At 42.0% G+C, this 24705-nt stretch overlaps 1 protein-coding gene across 1 annotated transcript in view; it reads left to right on the plus strand.

Annotated features, from left to right (window-relative positions):
* The window catches only part of EPSTI1 (epithelial stromal interaction 1), a 95067-nt gene that overhangs the window by 34533 nt on the left and 35829 nt on the right, over positions 1-24705 (plus strand). Inside the window, exons 4-6 of the mRNA XM_056555441.1 lie at positions 445-518; positions 5556-5639; positions 10761-10834. Of these exons, the coding sequence (XP_056411416.1) occupies positions 445-518; positions 5556-5639; positions 10761-10834 (232 nt within the window). The remainder of the gene's footprint in view (positions 1-444; positions 519-5555; positions 5640-10760; positions 10835-24705) is intronic.

Consider the following 24705-nt stretch of genomic DNA (forward strand, 5'->3'; position numbering starts at 1 on the left):
AGAGGTGTCAGCAGAGAGCACTGTGTCAGACTGAGAAGAACTCTAGAAAGAAATACAACTTCCTCTGTAGTATACAGCATCTGATAAGTACTGGAAGAATTAAGATTTTTAAATAGAAGTCACTTACAAATCTGTTTAACTTTGGGGAACCAGTTGATTTAAAAAATACATTCCACTGAAGTAAAATTGGTTCTGCAAAAACAAGCCCTCATATGGCTCTATATGGGAAAGCTGATGAGAAAAATTAAAAGTGCTGAAATTAAAATTGGAGCAGTCATTACAGAGTTAAAGATTGAACTAAGAAATAAAATAATATGCTTTGATACGTTTGACAAAAAAAAAACACCCAGGCAACTATCTAATCTTTTCCTTTGCTTGAGTTTTTTTTTATTTTTATTTGGAATGTTACTCTTTACTTATTCTGTTATTTGTGTTCTTTTTTAGGTGGTCAAACATCAGAATCAGAAGCACGAAAGCAGCAGCAAGTAACACAAGCTCAGTCCAAGCATCAAAAAATGGTTTGTTTGTGCTCCTTATCTGCATGAATGATCGTTATTTATATATGATGTCGCTGAGGGGAATTCATCAGGTGCAACAGAACTGAGTTTGTCATGTTGAACACCTCACTGTGCTGTGACAATACTTTATTTTTAATCTTATACATGCATTTATGTATAGTTAACAGTGCAAAACCACACTCCCCAACACTGGTATCACAAATCACAGGATGCTTTAAGCTATTTGGATATGTGGTATTCTTAAAGAGTATGTTTTATTAAATGCACTGCGTATCTAAACTAACTATTAAAATAGTTATGAGATAATTTAACTGAACTGTTACTGCAAGGCAGACAAGATGCTGACAGCATGGGTTTTTTCGTGTTATTTTAAGGGGTACTCCACTGCCTCAGCGGTTGGAACATGCCCCCTCCCATAGACATTTTTTTTTTTTTAATTGTGTGATATGAGGTGGTTTCTAGCATGCAGGCCTCTCAAATCCACTTCAGAAATGATATTGGAATTTTTCCTTAAATTTCTAAATTTGCTGCTACGGTGTCCATTTTAGGACAGCATCAGCCGTCAAGCTGTACCTCGCTCATCCTTCAGCCAAAACGGCATCCTGCCTCCTCCATCAGGCGTCAGGCAAAACCTTTGTCCCGCCTCCTCCCTCATCCATCAGGCGTCAGGCAAAACCTTTGTCAGCTGTACCTCGCTCATCCTTCAGCCAAAACGGCATCCGCCTCCTCCCTCCTCCGTCAGGCGTTAGGCAAAACCTTTGTCATCCATAAGTCTGTCATACCTCAGATGAAAATGAAAGTGCTGAGTCAGCAGAGCTTCGGCAGACCTGCTAGCACAGACAGTGTGTGATTGGCTGGCAGCAAAGATACTGTGATTGGTTGATGGGAGCGTAGGTGTGTGCAGTCCCGCTCCACTGTTTAGACACATTTCTTTACAAACCCTAATCCTCTAATGTACCCAGCTTTCCCCTATTCCTGCAAAACAGGTAGGTTTATCAGGAATTGTTAAAAGCTGAGTACATAACTGTAGGTTTTTCAGGAATCGGGAAAAGCAGAGTACATAACTGTAGGTTTTTAAGGAATCGGGAAAAGCTGAGTACATAGCTGTAGGTTTTTCAGTAATCAGGAAAAGCTGAGTACATAGCTGTAGGTTTTTCAGGAATCGGGAAAAGCTGAGTACATAGCTTTTCCCAATTCCTGAAAAACCTACAGCTATGTACTCTGCTTTTTCAGATTCCTGAAAAACCTACAGTTATGTACTCTGCTTTTTCAGATTCCTGAAAAACCTACAGTTATGTACTCAGCTTTTAACAATTCCTGATAAACCTACTGCTGACTACATAACTGTAGGTTTTGCAGGAATAGGGGAAAAGCTGAGAGCGCAGGTTTGTTTTGTAGGAATAGGGGAAAGCTGGGTACATGAGAGGATTAGGGTTTGTAAAGAAATGTGTCTAAACAGTGGAGCGGGACTGCACACACCTACGCTCCCATCAACCAATCACAGTATCTTTGCTGCCAGCCAATCACACACTGTCTGTGCTAGCAGGTCTGCCGAAGCTGTGCTGACTCAGCACTTTCATTTTCGTCTGAGGCATGAGAGAGTTTAGGTTGACAAAGGTTTTGCCTGACGGAGGAGGGAGGAGGCGGGACGCAGTTTTGGAGGAGGAGGGACACAGTTTTGGAGGAGGGAGGAAGCGGGACGCAGTTTCGGAGGAGGGAGGAGGCGGGACGCAGTTTTCGCTGAAGGATGAGGGAGGTACGACTGAAAACTGACAGCGATTTGTCTGAGGGAGGAGGCAGGATGCTGTTTTGGCTGAAGAATGAACGAGGTACGGCTGAAAACTGACAGCGATTTGTCTGAGGGAGGAGGCGGGACGCCGTTTTGGCCGAAGTATGAGCAAGGTAAGGCTGACGGATGATGCTGTCCTAAAATGGACACCGTATGCTGCAAAGGTTCTAAGTCCTCTGAAGTCCCTTAGGCTAAGTTTCCACTTGTTTTTTTTCTGGCAGTTTTTGGAATACAGCCACTGCAGTTTTTGAGCCAAAGCCAGAAATGTATTCAAAAGGAATAGGACATATAAAGGAAGGACTTCTCCTCCCTTATGGAGCCACTTATTTTTTTGGCTCAAAAACTGCAGTGGCAGTATTCCAAAAATTTCCAGAAAAAATCGAGTGAAAACTTAGCCTAAAAGGGGAAAGACATTTACCAAATGGTGCACCATAAAATAGACATATTGTAAATGTAAATTGTTAGTCCTAAAGATTGGCTATGTAAAGGGGTACTCCAATGGGAAAAAAAAAATTTCCAAATGAACTGGTGCCAGAAAGTTAAACAGATGTGTAAATTACTTCTGTAAATAAAATCTTAATCCTTCCAGTACTTATCAGCTGCTGTATGCTCCAGAGGAAGTTGTATAGTTCTTTTCAGTCTGACCACAGTGTTTTCTGCCGACACCTGTATCCATAGTACAGAGTACAAGCAAATCCCCATAGCCAACCTCTCCTGCTCTGGACAGTTCCAGACATGGACAGAGGTGTCAGCATAGAGCACTTCGGTCAGACTGAAAAGAACTACACAACTTCCTGTGGTGCATACAGCATCTGATAAGTACTGGAAGGATTAAGATTTTTAAATAGAAGTCATTTACAAATCTGCTTAACTTTCTGGCATCAGTTGGTTTGAAGAAATGTTTTTTCCACCAGAGTACTCCTTTAAGTTCTTAGTTGTCTCTTAGACTTTGCCTGTGAAAGAGTTTGTCTCTGTTTACCTGGTTTTGTGACTTCGGCTCTGTATTTGGTTTACCCTCTGATACTCGATTCTGTACTTTTGCTGTCCTCTTGGCTTCTGATTCGGCTCGAATCAATACAAATATCAATCCTACACATTGTTTAATCAATGTATATTGATTAAACAATTTTTTGTTAATGACAGGTACACTTCAATAATACTTTCTTCATTTTTTGAAACTGCAAGCCAGCCAAGCACATCCACAAAATCTAAACCCATTGTAATTTCTAAGGCAGTGTTTCCCAACCAGGGGGCCTCCAGCTGTTGCAAAACTACAACTCCCAGCATGCCGGGACAGCCAAAGGCTGTTCAAGCATGCTGGGAGTTGTAGTTTTGCAACAGCTGGAGGTACCCTGGTTGGGAAACTCTGTTCTAAGAGTACTATGAATATGAGGAATATGACTATGTAACAGAGTAAAAAATTAAAATAAAAGATAAATAAATAAAAATCTCTGTAATAAAGGGACTCTAAGAATACAATACACCCTATAGAAATTTATATTAGGAAATAATCCAGTCTGAGTTTTATTGTGCTTCTTTCATTATAAAGAGATTGATATTTAAATACCAGCTGATTCAATTAGAAATGTGAAAGATTCTTTATTATGATATAGAAATCCACTACAGAACATTTGACGCATTAAAATCATAAACACAAAAGACGCAGGGGACAATTTCCTTAGAAAATATTTTTCATTCTTTTTAATGAACAAGTCATTTATTAAATCTGTGTATTAGGGTGATATATTATATGATCACAACTGAACAGCAAGAGTAATAATGCAAGTGATTATTACCACTGTCACATCTCCTTTGTCTATATTTAACGCTGTAATGTTACATTTCAGCAAGGTTTAAAGCCTTTTGTTGTAAATATTCTGAATACATTTAATCTCTAAGAAAAGAAAATACAGCCTGGGGTAGACATGTTGCATTTCAACACATGAGTAACTAGTGCATAAGAATTCCTTGCTTTTATTAAAATCTATTCTGGTTTATGCCAAGGCAGACAAGCATGGGTGGGGGTGTTCAATATTACTCTACTCATTTTATTTAATCTAGTCTTTGCATATCCTCAGTAAACCACATTTATACAACAGGATCATCTATGTGTACAGTATTATTCCATACTGTATCTAGTGTTAGACAGAGACAGGAATGGTGGTCAGGGATCTCGCCTAATACAAGTTTTGAAGACGAAGTTCTTCATACTTACTGATACCAATTACTGATACTTTTTTTTTAAATGTCATGTGGCTCTAGGCTTTATGAAGCCTTAGGTCAAGTCCCACATGAGGACTGAAATGTCGGTGGCTGGTAGAGGCCAGTGTGTAGCCCGTCCCGCTGCTTACCTCGGCCAAACCACAATCTTGGTTCTCTCTCATCGCTGCAGGCTCTGTATTCCCTCCTCTGCACTGTCGCTGGCAGCGACACGTTCCTGGTGCACCTTGTAGGGGCCGCACGCATGCTGCATTTTTTTGTACAGTTTTTTGTCCAGTTGATTTCTGTCACATGAACAGACACCATTATAAAAACCCGACAGACCCCATTAAAGTCAATGGGGTTCATCAGGCTCTCTTGATGTCAAGTGTGCATTGTCCCAGCCGGTAACACTTTCCTCTGCTGAGCATAATCTACAATAGAAGAAATTAAAGGGGTATTCTAGGAATCAAAAAACATGCAATTTTCTTTCAAAGACAGCACCCTCCTTGTCACCACTTTGGGTGTGGTATTACAACTTGGCTCCATTCACTTCAATGGAAGTGAGCTGCAGAACCACACCCAAACTGGAGACAGACAGCAAGAGGTCTTTGAAAGAAAAAAGGCCTGTTTTTTTATTCCTGGAATACCCCTTTAATAGGGCCTTTGATGCAGATGTTAACCTATCCTTAAAGCGCACCTGTCACCAAGCTGCAAAAAAACGAAACACATCTATCATGCTCACAATGTGTAATGGATCATGTGGATGTGTTATTTTTTAGTGTCCAGTTCTGGTCCAATATTTCCTCCTGTAGGCTGCTTATCTCCCCTGCAAGACAAAGATGACACGTCAGAAAAGTGAATACTTAATTAGCCTGTATAGGGACATCTAGTGGCTGGAAAGAAAGATGTCATTTTTTTTTAACAGGACTATTTAAAAGAAAGTGTTGTAATTGCTTCATCTGCAACACAGCAATATTTTTCGGTGCTATTTAACATGTTGAGAGCCTAAGTTATCTACCTCTAGCTCATATGGGGTTTCTGTGCAGATCCAGCGAGAAGAATACCGAAAAAAACTAAAGGAGGAGGAAGAGGCCAAGATACAAAAGATGAAAGACATTCAAAGAAAAAAGGTACTTTTTCACATAATGTTGTATTGTGTCAACCCATTTTTATTATTTTTTTTACCCATATCTGAAATCTAATCTTACTGCCATGCTAGGATTAATTTTTTTTTTAACCTTTTCTGCTTCCCTGATGTTTAAATGGCAAAGACAAACTTATTTATCGGTTGCTTAACACCTTAAGGACTCAGCCCATTTTGGCCTTAAGGGCTCAGACAATTAAATTTTTACGTTTTCATTTTTTCCTTCTCGCCTTCTAAAAATCATAACTCTTTTATATTTTCATCCACAGACTAGTATGAGGGCTTGTTTTTTGCGCGACCAGTTGTCCTTTGTAATGACATCACTCATTATATCATAAAATGTATGGCGCAACCAAAAAACACAATTTTTGTGGGGAAATTAAAACAAAAAACGCAATTTTGCTAATTTTGGAAGGTTTCGTTTTCACTCCGTACAATTTATGGTAAAAATGACGTGTGTTCTTTATTCTGAGGGTCAATACGATTAAAATGATACCCATTATTATATACTTTTATATTATTGTTGCGCTTAAAAAAAATCACAAACTTTTTAACCAAATTAGTACGTTTATAATCCCTTTATTTTGATGACCTCTAACTTTTTTATTTTTCCGTATAAGCGGCGGTATGGGGGCTCATTTTTTGCGCCATGATCTTTACTTTTTTTTGATACCACATTTTCATATAAAAAACACTGTAAAAAAAATGTAAAAGTAAAAGTAAAAAAAAAAGTGAAAAATCCCCTCCCCCAATAAAAAAGTAAAACGTCCGTTTTTTCCTATTTTACCCCCAAAAAGCGTAAAAAACATTTTTTATAGACATATTTGGTATCGCCGCGTGCGTAAATGTCCGAAATATTAAAATAAGATGTTAATGATCCCGTACGGTGAACGGCGTGAACGAAAAAAATAAAAAAAGTCCAATATTCCTACTTTTTTTACACTTGAATAGTCCCCATAGGGGACTATTCATAGCAATACCATGATTACTAATACTGATCTGTTCTATGTATAGGACATAGAACAGATCAGTATTATCGGTCATCTTCTGCTCTGGTCTGCTCGATCACAGACCAGAGCAGGAGACGCCGGGAGCCGGACGGAGGAAGGAGAGGGGACCTCCGTGCGTCGTTATGAATGATCGGATCCCCGCAGCAGCGCTGCGGGCGATCCGATCATTCATTCAAATCGCGCACTGCCGCAGATGCCGGGATCTGTATTGATCCCGGCACCTGAGGGGTTAATGGCGGACGCCCGCAAGATCGCGGGCGTCGGCCATTGCAGGCGGGTCCCTGGCTGCGATCAGCCGGGATCAGCCGCGCATGACACGGGCATCGCTCCGATGCCCGCGGTTATGCACAGGACGTAAATCTACATCCTGGTGCGTTAAGTACCACCTCACCAGGACGTACATTTACGTCCTGCGTCCTTAAGGGGTTAAAGGGGTTTATCAGTACTAAAATTGATAATTCTTTCAAACTGCTTGAAGTTGGAAGCCCTCCGATCTAAAACCATCAATTTTATAAAGACTGATAACCCCTTCAAGTTTGTTTGTTATAGTTCAACACATGCCATTTTTGCTGTTATACGAGCAGAAAGCTATGATCTTTAGTTATGCCTAAAGAGTATGAAGAGTTATAGGTGATTCATTGTAGACACATAGGGCCCAGTTAAAGTGGTCTTAAACTAGTGATTCCCACGAGTTTCGTCAGGCACTGCCAAGGGTTCCGCGACGCTCTGGTCGAAAAGATGGTGGGCGCCGGCAATTTTCTCCTGCCATCTCTTGCCCGGGCCTTGCGTACTCAGTGTGTGTACGTGCGCACTGTGCAAACAGCGTCCCCCTCCCCCCTGCGGTGTCGTGAGTGAATCACAGGCGCACAGGCCGGGAAGGGGATAAATGTGAATGAGGATGGTGCGCTGGCCCCTGGACCAGCATCCTGGCCCCCAGACCAGCTTCCCAGTCCCCAGACCAGCTTCCTAGCCCCTGCAGAAGGAAAAACAGATCAGCTTAATTAAGGTACTGCACCCTCTTCCCTCTGTTTCCCCCTTTCACTCTTGTCCAGTTTCCTGTCAATCATGTCCACCTTGTCTGCCCCTGTCACCCATGTTTACCACCCCTCTGACCACCCATGAGTCTGTCCCCCTATCATCAATGTCCAACCCCCACTATTCACCCATCTGTCCCTTTGTCACCCCTGTCCACCCCTCTGTTACCACCTTTTTACTCCTGTCCACCCCGCTTTCACCCCCTGTCACCCATGTTCACTCTTCTACAACCATCTGTCACCCATGTACACCCCTCTGTCACCCCCTACGTCCCCGTCACCCATGTACACTCTTCTACAACCATCTGTCACCAATGTACACTCCTCTGTAACGACCTACTCCCCTCTGTCACCCCTACACCCCCCTGTTACCCATGTACACTCCTCTACATCCCTCTGTCACTCGTGTATCCTCTTCTGCACCCCTAACATCCCTGTTACCCATGTACACCCCTCTGTCACCCCCTATGCTCCTCTGTTACCCATGTACACCTCTCTACACAACTGTCACCCATGTACACCTTTCTGCACCTCTCAATTACCCCTTTGCAACTATACGCCCCTGTATTCCTCCTCACTTGTAAAAGGGGAATCTGGAAGCTGATGCTAGAAAAGTGCAGAGCCTAATAGGTTTGTTTTGTAGATTTAACTGTGAAGAATTATGGCTGGAAGAATTTGTCATGATGGTGCAGACCAGATAGAGAAGGAACACTGATTTTAGAAGACATCACTTGTGAGTTGCTGTATAAAGCAGCACTGTAATCTACATACCCACAGATAAATAGATATTGGGGGAGATTTATCAAACCTGTCGAGAGGAAAATTTGCTGAGTTGGCCATAGCCATAGCAGTAGGGGTTCCCCGCAAAAAAAAAAAAAAAAATATTCTGAGGATTTCCCCAAGCCGAAAAAGGTTGGGAAACACTGCCTTAAACGTTTTTGAAGCCAAACAAGATGTGGATCATAATTGCAGAGAAGTATAAAAGCCAGATGTAACTTCTCTTATTTGAGTCCACACCTGGTCTTTAGTGCAAAAACTAATTAGAAAAACCTGATCAAAACCTAAAAGTGTAATTGCAGCAACATAGGTTTTCTAAATGTCTTTGAAGACAAACCTATGAATGGATAACAAATGAAAGATCACAATGAATAAAATGCAATCAGCAGGATTATGGGGGAATTTATCATTGGTTTTACTGTTTTTGTGATGTTGATTTGTCTCATGATTTGTCTCAGTTGTTGTTTAGAGACTTTTCATTGCGACTTTTGCTATAGATACCACCACACAAATTAAAGGTGTAAAAAAGTTGTTTACCAACCCCCACCCACCCCTTATGCCTTTCATTTATTTTGGAAACAAACTAGTAAATTAAAAAAGATGTTTCATTCCTGGCTCTCCAAACAAGATTTTGTAATAAATTGTCATAAATGTGTTTGGTTGATTATTATCTGTCATTGCTTTCTATGGATGTATATTTATTGATTATTAATTCATCCACTGACTGATCTTTTTAAATACAATCAAATGTCCAAAATCTAGGTTTCAAATTGTTTGTTTTTTAGCATTTTTTTTCTCATCAGAAAAAAAACCCTTAGAAAAACTGCAACTGCTATTTGCATTTTTTCAAGTGTGTGGAAACCCCAATTTTATACCCTGTGGCAGTTTTTCACTGCCTTCTGGGTACCACTCCATAGACCAGATCCAAAGTCTAAGAAGGCTTAGCGTTAGCCCCAAAAACAGCTAGCAACCTGGTTATTGCCCTGGTACCCACTGCCTCAGGGGTTCCGGAAAAAGCTGGTATCAACAGGCCTGTAGCATCAAAAATGGTGCTCCTGGGCTTAGGCAGCAACAAGCTGGCGTTATTTAGGCTGGACACCCTGGTAACGTCAGGCTATTTATTGCTGCTTGGTTGTTATCTGGCAGAAAATTAAAATAGAGGAAGGAACCCCGCACATTTTTTTTTGTAAATAAATGTTTAAAAAAAGTCTGGGGTTCCTACAATTTTCATTCCCTGCCAGATACCAACCAAATAGCAACAACCTGTACTGTCATTTCTACTACTACCTCTGTAATGTAATACTTTTGGAATTTAAAAAGTGGTAAACTGGTTATATTTCTCATTAGCAAGCTGTATGTTTCCTAGTTGTGACTTTTCTAATAAATATTAAATTACCCACATATTGTCACTATTGTATTATACTCTTGTCTTTACGTTATTATGCATTAAAAGACAGCCAAGTAACTAGATCTTAAAATATATTAGCATATGTACATAATCTTATGATTCTTGTACTGTATTTGGTAAATGTCTAGCTTTAGCACATGAATATTTTACTTGATCTTCCATTAGGAAGACTTCAAATTGCTCAGGGACATGTGTTTTAAATAGCATGTTATGGGGTTTCTCTGCATATTGAGACTAGTGCACATGAATTTAAAGGGGTATTCCAGGATTTTTTTTTATTTGACTATGCTACAGGGGCTGTAAAGTTAGTGTAGTTCATAATATAGTGTCTGTACCTGGGTGTGACAGTTTTCTCACAATTCTTCTGTTATTTCCACCCTAATATTATTTTTATCATCATACAAAACGACTGTTGTCTCAGATTTTTCCCAGCTTGCAATGCGATCGAGAACTGACTCACTAGTCAGCTGATGACAGGGAGCCTGTCTGCTTCAATGGGTGGAGCGATCGCTTGGTGGGAGGGAGACCAAACTGTAACTAATGCAACAGCTGTAGGCACCCTGATTGAAAACCACAGGTCTTTTGAATGGATGCAGCTCATTTATGTTTCAATGGGCGGGGTGGCTGATGTGTGGGAGGGAGGAAAATGGAATTGTGGAATTTGTAGTCAAAAAAAGAAAAGTCAAACAGGAAGTACCAGTTCACAAAAAGCTAGTCACAGTGTTATGGTAATCTCATAACATAGCCATTTAGCCTCAAGACAAGTGCAGATCATTCCTAAGCATGTCCATTACTGCCTGCCAGGTACATACTAAAATCACCTTGTGGTGGATAACCCCTTTAATGTACATTTAATTTGTTCTTTATGCTTATTTTAGGCTGAAAAGCTAGAAGAGAAAAGACAACAACAGGATATGGAGAGAAGGCACAGATGGCATGAAGACAGAGGCATGTAGGTTGAAGGGTTGACTATTTATAAAATAATTACAACAGAAACAACCTATACAAAGTTTGCATTCTATTGTAATAATATTGCAATGTACACAACATACAATTTATTTCCTTTAAGAATGGCACATTGTAAATACAGTATGTACATGCAACATTGTTGAAGTCACATCTCAGGAGGAATGCCAGCTAGATAGATGGAACCTGTGGGTAGGCTTAGTCTTGCAGTACCACAGCCTATAATGATCAGACAGGTTTAAGCGGTCCCACAGTTGCCCACACATTTCAGAGGGCTGGTGCATGTTACTTGGGTAATCCCTCCCACTGTATGTGATAGTCTTGGTTTCTGTCAGGGCAATTTCTAGTGTAGGTGCCAGGGGATTAAAGTTAGGGGGCTCTTGGCATTATGGCATGGAATGTGACAAAAGGAGGAAGTCTTTGTCTTTAGGAGAACACTTTCAATAAAGGATATCTCACAGTTTGATTGGAACAAGGCTACAAATTGGGCAGTAAACGATCTATGCAAGTTAGTACCCTGAAACAAGGATGAGGGGTTAGATGGGGTCCCTATCTTCCTTCTGCTCTGTACCATGGTAAAGCTAGGCAATCACAGTCCATTCACTCTGCTTCACTAAAGGGAGCTTCTGCACACCAGTGGGCTCCCAAGAGGATTCCTTGTAGCGCTCTTTGATTCTCTTCATGCCAAAATCTGCAGGGTGAGCAGCTGTGGTGTAGCCCTCTCAGCTACTGGAATAGCTAGGCCCAGCCAAAAACCCAGTAGGTCCTAGAATGCAATGAGGCACCTATATAGCTTCTCCTAACTGGATTAAAAATGTAGCCCTCTCAGCTGCTGGCACACTTAGGCGAGATTCACATGACAAAATTTCTTCACTGAATTTCCTCTACTTTTTCATACAAAAACCATGGCACACAAGCCATTTGAGGCAGATTCCACATGGACATTCTGTCTGGAATCAAAGCCCCATTGCTGTCAAAGGAAGTACTTATGAGTATTATTTTCAGGGGAAACATTCAGTGAGGAAATTCTGCTGTGTGAACCCAGCCTTATGAGGAAGTATGTAAACCTCTTGGTTACAGTCACTCTTACAAGGAAGATGTTGATCTTTCAGCTACTGGCACATTTGCGAGGTATCCCACTTAGTTGTGGATTGTTAGACATGGGCAACTCTATAGCTCAGGCCTCCATGACCACCCTGGGTGGTTTTGAGACCTTAGCTAAAGGAGAGAGGGCCTGATTGCTCCTCACTTCCATACGATGCTCTAGCTAGACTCCTCACTCTCCTCCTACTCAGGGACAGAATATACAGGCTTTAGAGGGGATTGTACTCAGCAGAGGACCTACTGCTTTATCAGGGATTCCCTTCCTTCCCTATATAAACCTATAACTAGTTTGTGTGCAGGTAACTTGCTCTGGATGTTGACACAAAGCAGCCACTAGTCACATCAGCACTCTTAGTATATAAAAGCATGCGTGCATACATTGTTATTGCATATACAGTGTTCCCCAGCTACAATACAGTGGGGATCAAAAGTTTTGGCATCCCAGGTAAAAATGTGTATTAATGTGCATAAAGAAGCCAAGGAAAGATGGAAAAATCTCCAAAAGGAATCAAATTACAGATTAGACATTCGTATAATATGTCAACAAAAGTTAGATTTTATTTCCATCATTTACACTTTCAAAATGGCGTCTGCAAAAGTTTGGGCACCCTGCAGAGTTAATATCTTGTACTGCCCCCCTTTGGCAAGTATTACAGCTTGTAAACGCTTTTTGTAGCCAGCCAAGAGTCTTTCAATTCATGTTTGAGGTATTGTTGCCCTTTCTTCCTTACAAAAGTCTTCCAGTTCTTTAAGATTTCTGGGCTGTCTGTCACGCACTGCTCTTTTAAGGTCTATCCATAGATTTTCAATTATGTTGAGGTCAGGAGATTGTGAAGGCCATGGCAAAACCTTCAGTTTACGCCTCTTGATGTAATTTGAGGTGTGTTTAGGATCACTATCCATTTTTAGAAGCCATCCTCTCTTTAACTTCAGCTTTTTCACAGATGGCATCAAGTTAGCATAAAAAATTTGCTGACATTTTATTGACTCCAATTTTCCTTCTACTCGTGAGATGTTCCATGTGCCGCTGGCTGCAATACAACCCCAAAGCATGATTGATCCACCCCCATACTTAACAGTTGGACAGAGGTTCTTTTCATTAAATTCTGTTCCCCTTCTTCTCCAAACGTACCTTTACTCATTCCGGCCAAAAAGTTAAATTTTAACATCATCGGTCCACAGAACTAGTTTCCAAAATGCATCAGGCTTGTCTATATGTTCATTTGCAAAGTTCAAATGCTGATTTTTGTGGTGAGGACGTAGAAGAGGTTTTCTTCTGATGACTCTTCCATGAAGACCATATTTGTACAAGTATATCTTTATAGTGGAATAGTGTACCACAACTCCAGTGTCTGCCAGATCTTTCTGGAGGGATTGTGCAGTCAAACGTGGGTTTTGAATTGTTTTCCTCACAATCCTGCGAGCTGTTCTGTCTGATTTCTTTCTTGGTCTTCCAGATCTTGCTTTAAAGGGGTACTCCAGCGTTAAGACATCTTATCTCCTATCCAAAGGAATCTTTGTGATCTTGCATGCAGCACCCCATTCTAATCAGTCCCCAGAGCATGTTCGCTCCAGGTCTGATTACTAGCGATCACTGGGCCGGAGCATTGTGACGTCACGGCCCGCCCCTGTGTAATGTCACACTCCGCCCCCTCAGTGCAAGCCTATGGGTGGGGGCATGACAGCTGTGGGACCCCCGCGATCAGGCATCTTATCCCCTATCCTTTGGATAGGGGATAAGATGTCTTAGCGCCAGAGTACCCCTTTAACTTCCACTGTTCCTGATGACTGCCATTTCTTACTTACATTCCGAACAGAAGATATTGACATCTGAAAATGTTTTGCTATCTTCTTATAGCCTTCTCCAGCTTTGTGAGTATCAACTATTTTCAGTTTCAGATTTCTAGACAACTGCTTAGAAGAACCCATGGTGCTGATTGTTGGGGCAAGGTCAGATGAGTCTGGGCATTTAAAACCTTTGAGATTGACATCACCTGGTCTTCCCAGATGATGATTGAGAACAATACATGACACTGGCAGGTCTCAGCTTTGCAAAGGGTGCAGTGCATGCTATAAATTCTGCAGGGTTCCCAAACTTTTGCAGATGCCATTTTTTTGTTTTCTGTTATTTTGAAAGTGTAAATGATGGAAATAAAATCTAACTTTTGTTGACATATTATAAGAATGTCTAATCTGTAATCTGATGCCTTTTGGAGATTTTTCCATCTTTCCTTGGCTTCTTTATGCACATTAATACAAATTTTTACCTGGGGTGTCCAAACTTTTAATCCACACTGTATTAATTGGTTCTAGGATGACCATTGTATGTTGTATATTGTACGACCATTGTATATTGTATATTGAGACCATAACTTTATAGAAACCTGGTAATTGGTCCCAAAGCGTCTAAAATGTCATCCGAAATAGGAAAAGTGAGGATTAAAGAAAAATAAGTAGATAACTAATACAGATAAAGCAAGTCTTTACATATAAAAGTAAGAAAGAGCTGGGGGAAGCAAGACATGAGTTTCTTCAGGATCCTGAATATAACTTGAATATAACTTTTGCTATTTAAATAGTCCTACACCTGGAGTCCAAAAGAGCAGCTAACCCTGGCACAGGTAAAGAGTAGTACAGAACATGTAATACCTCCCTGTACTGTAGGGGGCGCTACCAAACATCCAGTCAGTGCATGCACTGCAGTAATACAGGGGTTTTACCAGGGAAATGCCCATTCTGATTGGTCAGTTCTTCCAGCCATTGACATGTTTTGCAGATCTGGGCTGTCCATAGAATTGTATGTTGAGTCTTGTTTCAAGTTACAATGGTCCAGAAAAGACCATTGTATGCTGAAAAAATTGCAACCTAAGGACATTGTAAGTTGAGGGATCACTGTAACTAATTCATTGCATAAGGTACAAATACAAGAAGGTACATAACAGAATGTGCAAACATTAGGGGGGTAGCTCCTTCGACAACTAAAAACCAAAAAAAATACACACACGAGATACACTATAACTTTATTGGAATATCATCATTTTCCTTTAAAGATTATTATATTGGTTTTGCTAGCTGGTTAAAGCACTGAAACTTACTGTGAAAGTGGAAATGGTGCAATTATATTTTTAATTCTGCCTGATTGCTACTTAGAGCAGCTGTCACTGATTTACTTGAGGTGTTGAATTAAGCATAAACTAATTTGTTCTCCTTACTGCTTATCAAATTGACAGATTTAAATTGAAATATAAAAAAAAAAAGAAAGAATACAGACAAAGTGCATGATACTACTGCAGTCATTGTACGCAACCCTAGAAAACAATGATGTCAGCGGCAATAGAGTGTGTAACATGATTCTTGTACGTATCTTTTTGTAAGATGTTTTTTCTAAGGGAATAAGCCCCTTTTGTAACCAAGTATATTGGCTCAAATGATGATGACCAATGTTAGGAAATGTCCACGCTATTGAAGGGCTCTCTGTGTGTGGTATATATCAGCATACCAGTAAACCAATGTGTACGGTACCTTAGCATACCTGCACAGGGCCCTTTAACTTTCGTGGACTGAATGTAGTCTATAGTGATCATGTTTGGTCCATGTCGTAATGAATACTTTTAAATAGTCACTAGTAGACTATTGTATGTTGGATCCATTAAACTCAACAGGCCTAGTATGGGTACCCTGTGGTACATATTGGCATACCTTTATGCTGAATTACACCTGGCCATTAATAATGTACTCCTAGGCTTACATAGAGCACTAATTTCCAGTTGGTCTGTGTGATAAATTATTATAAGCTGCCGGGGGTCAGTGTAATACAAAGTGCTCAGCTCCTTGCAACCATTACTATCAATTGTATTTGGTCCCTAAGGGAGGAAGTGTTGTATAAAATTCCGATTCAGTACTCAGATTCATGCACCTCTTTTTTCTTAATCCTTTAAACTGCCAAATGACTGAGGGCAGAACCTAGCAAAAAGAGTAGAGTTTAGCGTTGTTTGACTCAACAGTTTTGAGTGCAACATAATATATGATAGGATTAAAGGAAATGAGGATTCTGAAGAATTCTAAATGTTATAGATTTTTGTGTATAACTAAGGCTCCTTTCACACTATGAGTATTCATCTGTTAATAAACATCCGTTTTCTGTCTAAAAACAGATGTATAATAACGGATGCTAACGGCTGAATAACGTCTGTCAAAATAACGGGAATATTCATCGTTAAGACAGATTCAGAAAGGAAGAGTTTTAGGTCAGCACCACTCCACCTGTGGGGTCACGTGACTCCAAGGCTGGATCCTGTTGCACAGGTAGCCGGGCATACAGCAGACTATCCGGTGCTCATGCAAAGCAAGGCAACAGCAATATCCAATCAAGAGATGAAAAACACGGCACTCTGGAAACTTCATGCAAACCTGCAACTTTATTGCTGGGAGCGGGGTACACGAGGATGCACAAACCATTTCATCCTTAAGACCCGTTATAACATCCATCATGCCGTTTTAACACCTCTGCCTATAGACACCCACAGCCGGGACTACTACTACTCCCATCATGGAGCAGACTTTTTTCCATGATGGGAGTAGTAGTTCCCTGCCTTCTGGAGTCTGCCAGTGGATGGGGAGGCTACATTAGTGTTTTTACTACTACCCCCATCAAGGAACAGACTCTGTCACATGATGGGGGTTGTAGTACAGGGGCTGAGGGAATGATCGCACCGGGTCTCACTTCTGAGACCCAATGCAATCAGAAGTTATTAAACAGGCTCTACTCCCCTGCGATGTACGGTGTATTTTAATTAAATTTTTTAATTCCCCACCAGGAGCCCTGGATGGTACTGAGCCCTTCAGGGCTCCCGGCGGGGTTTTTGAACTTCAGTGTGTCCCCTTATTCCCCCCATGTGTATATGTATGATTCCCCCCTGTATATTAATGCGCTGCAGAGGTCAGACATATATCCATATGTCTGGCCCCCACAGTGCTTCTATAATCATATGCCTTTGCAGTGCTATGAGTGAAAAGTTCTAACAGCAGTGCATTGGGCCAGCCAGCTTCCTGCCCAGATGTGCTGCTGTTTGAATACTTATCATTCATAGCGCAGCGAAGGCATATGATTATAGAAGCGCTGTGGGGGCCAGACATATGGATATATGTCTGACCTCCGCAGCGCTTCTATATACAGATGCTGCCGCAGCACTATGAATGGAAAAATGTTCTAACTGCAGCGCAACTGGCCGGGAAGCTGGCTGGCCCGATGCACTGCTGTTAGAACACTTTTCATTCATAGAGCTGCAGAGACATATGATGCGCTGCTGAAAGAATACTTGTCTTTCATAGCGAGGTGGCGGCATATGTACATAGAAGCACTGTGGGGACCAGACATATAGCGTTATCTGGCCCCCACAGTGCTTCTATGTACATATGCCGCCACAGTGCTATGAAAGACAAGTATTCAGCAGCGCATCAGGCCTGCGGGCTTATGATAGCGCTGCGGGGAAAATATATATACACATGCGCTGCAGGGGGAAAATATTTACCTATATAAATGCACTGCGGGGAGCATATGATTGCGCTTCGGGGGACAATACCTATATAAATGTGCTGCGGGGGGCAAGACATATAGCGCAGCAGGAGGCAAGATATATGGAAGCGCTGCGGGGACCAGACATTTACACCCCCCCAGTGATTCTATATATCTTTCCCTTCCGCAGCGCTTTATTTGAAAACCCCGCCGGGAGCCCTGAATGGCTCATTCCGGGCTTCCGGCGGGAAATTTAAAAATGAAAGTAAAATACATCATACATCTCAGGGGAGTGGAGCCTCTTCTCCTTTTTAATAACTTCTAATCGCATCTGGTCTCAGAAGTGGGACCCTGTGCGATCAATCCTTCAGCCCCTGTGCAACAACCCCCATCATGGAAGAGTCTGTTCCATGATGAGGGTTGTAGTACAAACACTAATGTAGCCACCCCAGCCACTGGCAGACTCCCGCAGCTAGGGAACTACTACTCATATCATGGAAACAAGTCTGTTCCATGATGGGAGTAGTAGTAGTCCCTCAGCACAGCAGGAGTCTGTTGATGTCACCTCTTCTGAGCATGCTCAGAAGTAATAACGGATATTATAAACCGGGTGCAAACGGATGACATAAAGGCTCATCCAATTGCCATAGACTTAAATGTTTAAAAAAAAGGCCGTTAATTTACCCGTTTCTTGAGACGGAAGAAAAATTAGTGCATGTGCCGTTTTTTCTTCCGTCACAAATAACGTCCGTTATTCATGACGGGCCATAACGGGTCATAACTGATAATCAAAAAATTACGGCCATAACGGGTCTTTTAATGGAGCAACTTTATAGTGTGAAAGGGGCCTAATACAAACACAGAAATGATTCATATAGTTCTTATAGTCTTTTTTTCTTTCCACAACTTTTATGTCATTTATTTAACGACCTCCAACATGATGTGCCGAGCATTGCCCTCGTAGAGCTATGAGTTGACAGATAAATGTGTTGCATAATTAGCAACATTTTAAGATAATATCCAGGGACATCTTGCAGCTGAGCAGATGCACATAAGCATATCAAATGCTGTACTATTTTGGCAGACCTTGGAACACTGCTGCTGCCATTATGATATATTAACTAAACTTGAATATAACTTTTGCAATTCAAATAGTCATCTTCAGATTACTAAAGATTAGTAGTATACATATAAAATATTCTAAACGACATTGCACTGTGCATTTGATAAAAATTAGGACATTTACAGGCACAAATAACCTTTGGACCTCACCTCTAAGGGGCATTAACAGGTGAGGCTAAACAGCATGCACCCCCGCTTACCACTCAACTCTGTTTCACTGCTAAACACTCCAATTCGGTCGCGGTCTGCTGCCATTTCACACAGGGGTTTGTGTGTAAAGTGGTAGTCACTTTCTCTATGTAACTCTTTAGAGCCCTGTGCATCAACCAAAAAGAGGCTGTGAGGTGCAGGCGAGCCAGGAATTGTGCTAGGCTGTGGAACTTAAAGGGGTACTGCACTGACCCAGCGTTCGGCACATTTTGTTCAGAACGCTTGAAGTGGGTGGCGGGGTCGTGATGCCCCCTCCTGACATCACGCCACGCCCCCTCAATGCAAGTCTATGGGAGGTGGCATGGCGGCCAAACTTATCAATTCTCCTTTTTATTTGTCACCCAAGTGTCAAGTGTTTAAGCTATTCAGCCCCACATCAATACTTGGCTGACAAATAAAAAGGAGATTTTATAAGTTTGGCAACCACCATTAGCTCCAGGAAAGGCACACTTTGCTTTTTTACCCTATGTTGCCAGTATACAATTTAGTCTAGTAGTGGACATGTTCTATTTATTTTCTGAACTTATACGTAGTAGGCCACATTTTTGAGTTCTCAAAAAAAAGTATAGGAAATAAACTAAACATAGTCCCTAATGGACTACTTTCAGTACATTAATGAGCCCAATGCAGGTATGTTGCATAAAATATAGTCATACCTTTTTTGCTTAAAGCCCAACATATACTGGCAAAATACAACCCAACATTAGGTAGTGTAGCATAAATTCCCCACATTAGGAAGCACCCACTCCCCAACACACATACACACGAACATGAACGTACGCACACACACTCACACTCCCACACGGCCTGCACTACTTACATCTGCCTGCAAGGACTTCCTGGCAGAGGTGCACGCTATAAGTGACGTCATCTCACGCACCGTGTAGGATGTCGGCGTCCCGGCATGGTGCTTGCAATGACGTCACTCACTGCGCACACCTCCGCCAGAAAGTCCCCAAAAGCAGATGTAAGTTCCAGTTTAGTGACGGGGCAAGACTGGTTGCCCCTTCATATGTGCACCGGGTCCCCCGGTAATGCCGGCCCAGCATTTGAGGGGGCCTGCCGCCTTTTCAAAGGATTCTGACTGACTGACTGTATGTAGTCAGTCAATCAGTCAGCGCAGTGTACAGTGGTGAGCCCCCAGCGGTCAGTGAGTGGCCGACACAGTCACTCACTGACAAGCTTTAAAAAAAAAAAGGACAGGGCCGACCGGGCCTCCCTGAAGCTCCGGGTCCCATACAGGTTTATGGGTTGTACCCCCCCTGATGAAGGCCCTGGACAGACTATCAACAGGTTGAATGGGTGTGACATCAGAGGAGAGAAGGTGTGTTATATTATGCGTTCCAGCCGCACACGCTGGCCGTGAGCACATGGTCCCATTACCTGCTGCTGCCGGCGGGGCAGGGATTCGCATAGCGGGATGTGCCCGCATGCGAGCCCCAGGCCATCACTCACCTGGCGCTTCTCCTGCCCCAGTCTCTGCCTCTCTGATCCGGCGTGTGTTTCCCCATCCCCTAGGGCACGTGCGCGCCGAAGCTTTAAGATTTAAAGGGCCAGTGCGCTCATTAGTGCAATTCACCTGTGGCTCATTGATAAATTCCTCCACCCTCCTCACTTCCCTGCCGGATCTTTGTTGTCTTGTGCCTGAGAGAAAGCATTCCTGAGAGTTGACTTACCGTGTATCTGATCCTTTGCTTCTTTGGTCAAGCCGTGCCAGGGGTAGCAACCTGGGTGCTGTCTTCCGCAGCAAGTCCATCCCACTTTGTGGTGGGCTTTGGTGAAAACCAGCGGCACTTTAGACTCCGTTCCCTGGTATGGTCCGAGTCATCTGCCACACAGGTCCAGCGGATCCACATCCACCGGAGTTCCTGTATTCTGAAACATGAGTGTTACAGGGTGCAGCTCTGGGGCAATGAGGACCCCAGGCCACACCTCTCTGACACTTAGGGACACTCTAAAAATGTTTTTCAAAAGAAATAAAGCCACCAAGTGCTTGGAGAAGGTATGCCTTACATGGGGACACTAACCCTTGTCAGCAGTTTACCATCTGTATATGAAGTGACTGATACTCATTTTAAAGATCTGAAATTACTGCCACAAAAAATGTAATATTGATGAGTACGGTATAGCGGGCTTTTTATCACTCAAGAGCCTGCAAGTGCTTAATCAACATAATCCTAATCTGAGTCTGTGTTGGCAGAAGTATTCAAGTGATTTGGTCATTAGATGGAATACAGCAAGATCATTACATTGAGTGGATTAGCACTACTTAACATTCCAGAAATCAGCAACATGTAAAGTGTAAAATTACAGATAATGAATAGTACATAAGGTTTTGGAAAAGAAAATAATTTATTCAAAGTCTAAGTCCAGTGTTGGTCTCCTGCCCATTCTGCAAATATCAGTGTGTAGAGATGCAGTTTACACTGGATAGTACAGTTTCTGAGGCGACTGTACAATCCCATCAAGTTTCCTTAACTATCCCTTTACTGATGAACAGATTCGTGCCCTCAGGATACATTTACAAGTATCTTACTTGCTGTGGACTTCACACGCGAAAATCTTAAAGCTTGTAATCTTATATCTTGTATTTAGGACGTATGTGAGCATGAAATCCTGACTACATGCTGTAAGCTTACTTTAGGATTTTCTTGCGTAAAATCCACAGCAACTAAGGTAGATGTTGATTTACCCTTAAAGTTTTATACAAAAAAAAGGCTTCACAAATAAGAGGCATAGTCCCTCATAACAATGCCACTAAAGTCCCCCCACATACATGCATAGCAGTGTCAGCCAGTCCTCTGTAAAACACTGACAGTCTTGGACCCCGTACTAGTGACAACCAGATCCATCAATAAAAATGACAGGTGAAGACCTCTATTACAAAGACTTGTACCGTGATAGCCACAGCATACCTCCTGAATTCTGTTTTCCAGCCAGACCACGAAAGGGGTGGGATTCATTTAAATTTACATAAAAGTGTAATTCCTTGTGATTTTAGGAGACTTCTTGTATAGAATAAGTCAAGTATAAATGGGATTCATGTTGGGATGTATGGCTGTAGACCTCTATAAATGTTACAGCCACTGACATGTGAGTGTAAGTCAAAGACTACCATAAGGAGGAAGGCAAGTCCAGCGTGGATCAAATTCAGTGCAGTAGTCCCATTCATTGGGGGACATTACCTACTCTAGTCTATTCTGGGTATGCTTATAGACCAGCGTATGTGGTAGTCTCCTGTCTATTGTGCTCCTAATTTATCAAAGGTCTCACAGCCCTTGATAAATTCTGTGCTCAGACTTCAGGGTCTACAGCTTAAACTGCATTTAGACCTGCTCCAACATGGTCTGACATTTCAGCGTATTTTGGGCAGATGCGACTTGTCGCACAAAAGTCGCACTTGATAAATTCAGCACCAATGCATTTTCCAATGCATTTCCGGCTAAAATAGACTAGAATGCATCATGTTCTAAAAATCCTCTACAGCAAAAGTCGCAGAAAAGTCGCACATATTTAGACTGCGACTTTCTGTGCGACAAATTTAGACAGGAAAAACCAGTCTAAATCCTTTGATAAATCTCCCCCATTGTGTTTTAAAAGTCATGGACACAAGTAATGTGAACAAAGTCATGCGTTTTGGGTGTTGCCACCCTAAGTCACATTTATAGACTAAAAACCACAGACCCCCATAATATTGATAGCCAAAGACCCTTCATAAGTAACTGCCCCAATGCACCATAACAACTTCAGCTGCTTCTCCCCTTAGATAAAAACACAGCCCTCCATAACAATGTAAGCCATGGCATGTGAGGAATACTGCATCTAGAATACTGCAGTGTGGCCTGCTGTTGTTGAATATAGAACACGTAGACAATGGTCTATATAACTAATCTATTACATAGGGAAATGTGCAGCCCATAAACAATTTTTTTTTTTAACCATTCAAAAGAATTGATCAGCCGACCAAGTGTTTGCTCATTTCTTGGCTGATCGCTGACCTTTGACCTTAATACTTAGGACGACATCAGCCAATACTCGCCCCATGTTATAGAGTCTTTACAGTTGTGATACTTAAATTGTAATTGTTCATTAGGAACCCTACAGCAACTTTGAACCAAATTCAGTTCAGCCATTTTTTTTCATGAACTGATTTTACTTGATACAATGTAATCTTAACTTATAAACAGGTTTTTTTTCTGAATAGTTTATGATAGCTTTAGTTTTTAGGCAAATTACTCCCTCCTGATGATTTAAAGGCAGGTCAATTATTTAGCTAACAGGCAGAAAACTAGGCTTTTATAGGCTTTTGAAGAGGCTCTCCAGAGTGTTATAATGAAAGCAATTTATTGAATGCCTATGAGCTGGCTTTCCAAGCTGTGCACATTAATCTAGCCATGCCTGCTTGTGTAAAGTGTGCAAACAGATTGCACCAGTTAATTGGCATCACACGCTGCCTTATGCATGCAAACATAATATAAACGGATGCAAGAGTAGGAAAAGATTTTAAGTAGTGTTTATTGTTATTTGCTCTCTCTTTATTCTATTTCTAGAATAGGTGCTATTGTTTTTAAATACAACTATTAAAGGGGTACTCCGGTGGAAAACTTTTTTTTTTTTTTAATCAACTGATGCCAGAAAGTTAAACAGATTTGTAAATTACTTCTATTAAAAAATCTTAATCCTTCCAGTACTTATTAGTGGCTGAATACTACAGAGGTACCGTATTTTTCGTCGTATAAGACGCACTTTTTCTTCCCCAAAACTGGGGGGAAAAAGTCGGTGCGTCTTATACGGCGAATACACCCCTATTGCGGCGGTCCCTGCGGCCATCAACGGCCGGGACCCGCGGCTAATACAGGACATCACCGATCGCGGTGATGCCCTGTATTAACCCTTCAGACGCGGCGATCAAAGCTGACCGCTGCGTCTGAAGGGAAAGTGACACTAACCCGGCTGTTCAGTCGGGCGATTTCACCGCGTCGGTCCCGAACAGCCCGACTGAATAGCCGGGTTAGTGCTTACAGGACACCGGGAGGGACCTTACATGCCTCCTCGGTGTCTTCTCCGTTCAGGGATCCCCTGTATGGCCGGAGCTCTCCTTCCTCGTCATCACGTCGTCGCGTACGTGCGTCGGTGTGCGTCGGTGTGTGTAACGACGTGATGGCGGCGACGGCGAGCGAGGATACCCGGCCGGCAGCAGAGACCTTCCAGAGCGACGGGGACACGGCGACAGCGATGGAGCGACATCCAGGGCAGCGGTGACGGGTCCGGAGCGACGGGGACACGTGAGTATTACCTCCTCCTGCACTGGTCTTCAATCTGCGGACCTCCAGATGTTGCAAAACTACAACTCCCAGCATGCCCGGACAGCCAACGGCTGTCCGGGCATGCTGGGAGTTGTAGTTTTGCAACATCTGGAGCTCCACAGGTTGAAGACCACTATTGGGTTCAAAATCTTAATTTTTTTAGATTTTGCCCCTAAAAATTGGGTGCGTCTTATAGGCCGGTGCGTCCTATAGGACGAAAAATACGGTAGTTCTTTTCTTTTTGGATTTCTTTTCTGTCACGACCATAGTGCTCTCTGCTGACACCTCTGTCCATTTTAGGAAATGTCCAGAGCAGGAGAGGTTTGCTATGGGGATTTTCTCCTGCTCTGGACAGTTCCTGACATGGACAGAGGTGTCAGCAGAGAGCACTATGGTCGTGACAGAAAAGAGAGCACTGTGGTTGTGACAGAAAAGAAATCCAAAAAGTAAAAAATTTCCTCTGTAGTATACAGCCGCTAATAAGTACTGTAAGGATTAAGATTTTTTTAAATATAATTAATTTACAAATATGTTTAACTTTCTGGCATCAGTTGATTTAAAAAAAAAAAAAAGTTTTCCACCGGAGTACTCCTTTAAATG

The sequence above is a fragment of the Hyla sarda genome, chromosome 2 (assembly GCF_029499605.1).
Source record: "Hyla sarda isolate aHylSar1 chromosome 2, aHylSar1.hap1, whole genome shotgun sequence".
NCBI classification, from domain to species: Eukaryota; Metazoa; Chordata; class Amphibia; order Anura; family Hylidae; genus Hyla; species Hyla sarda.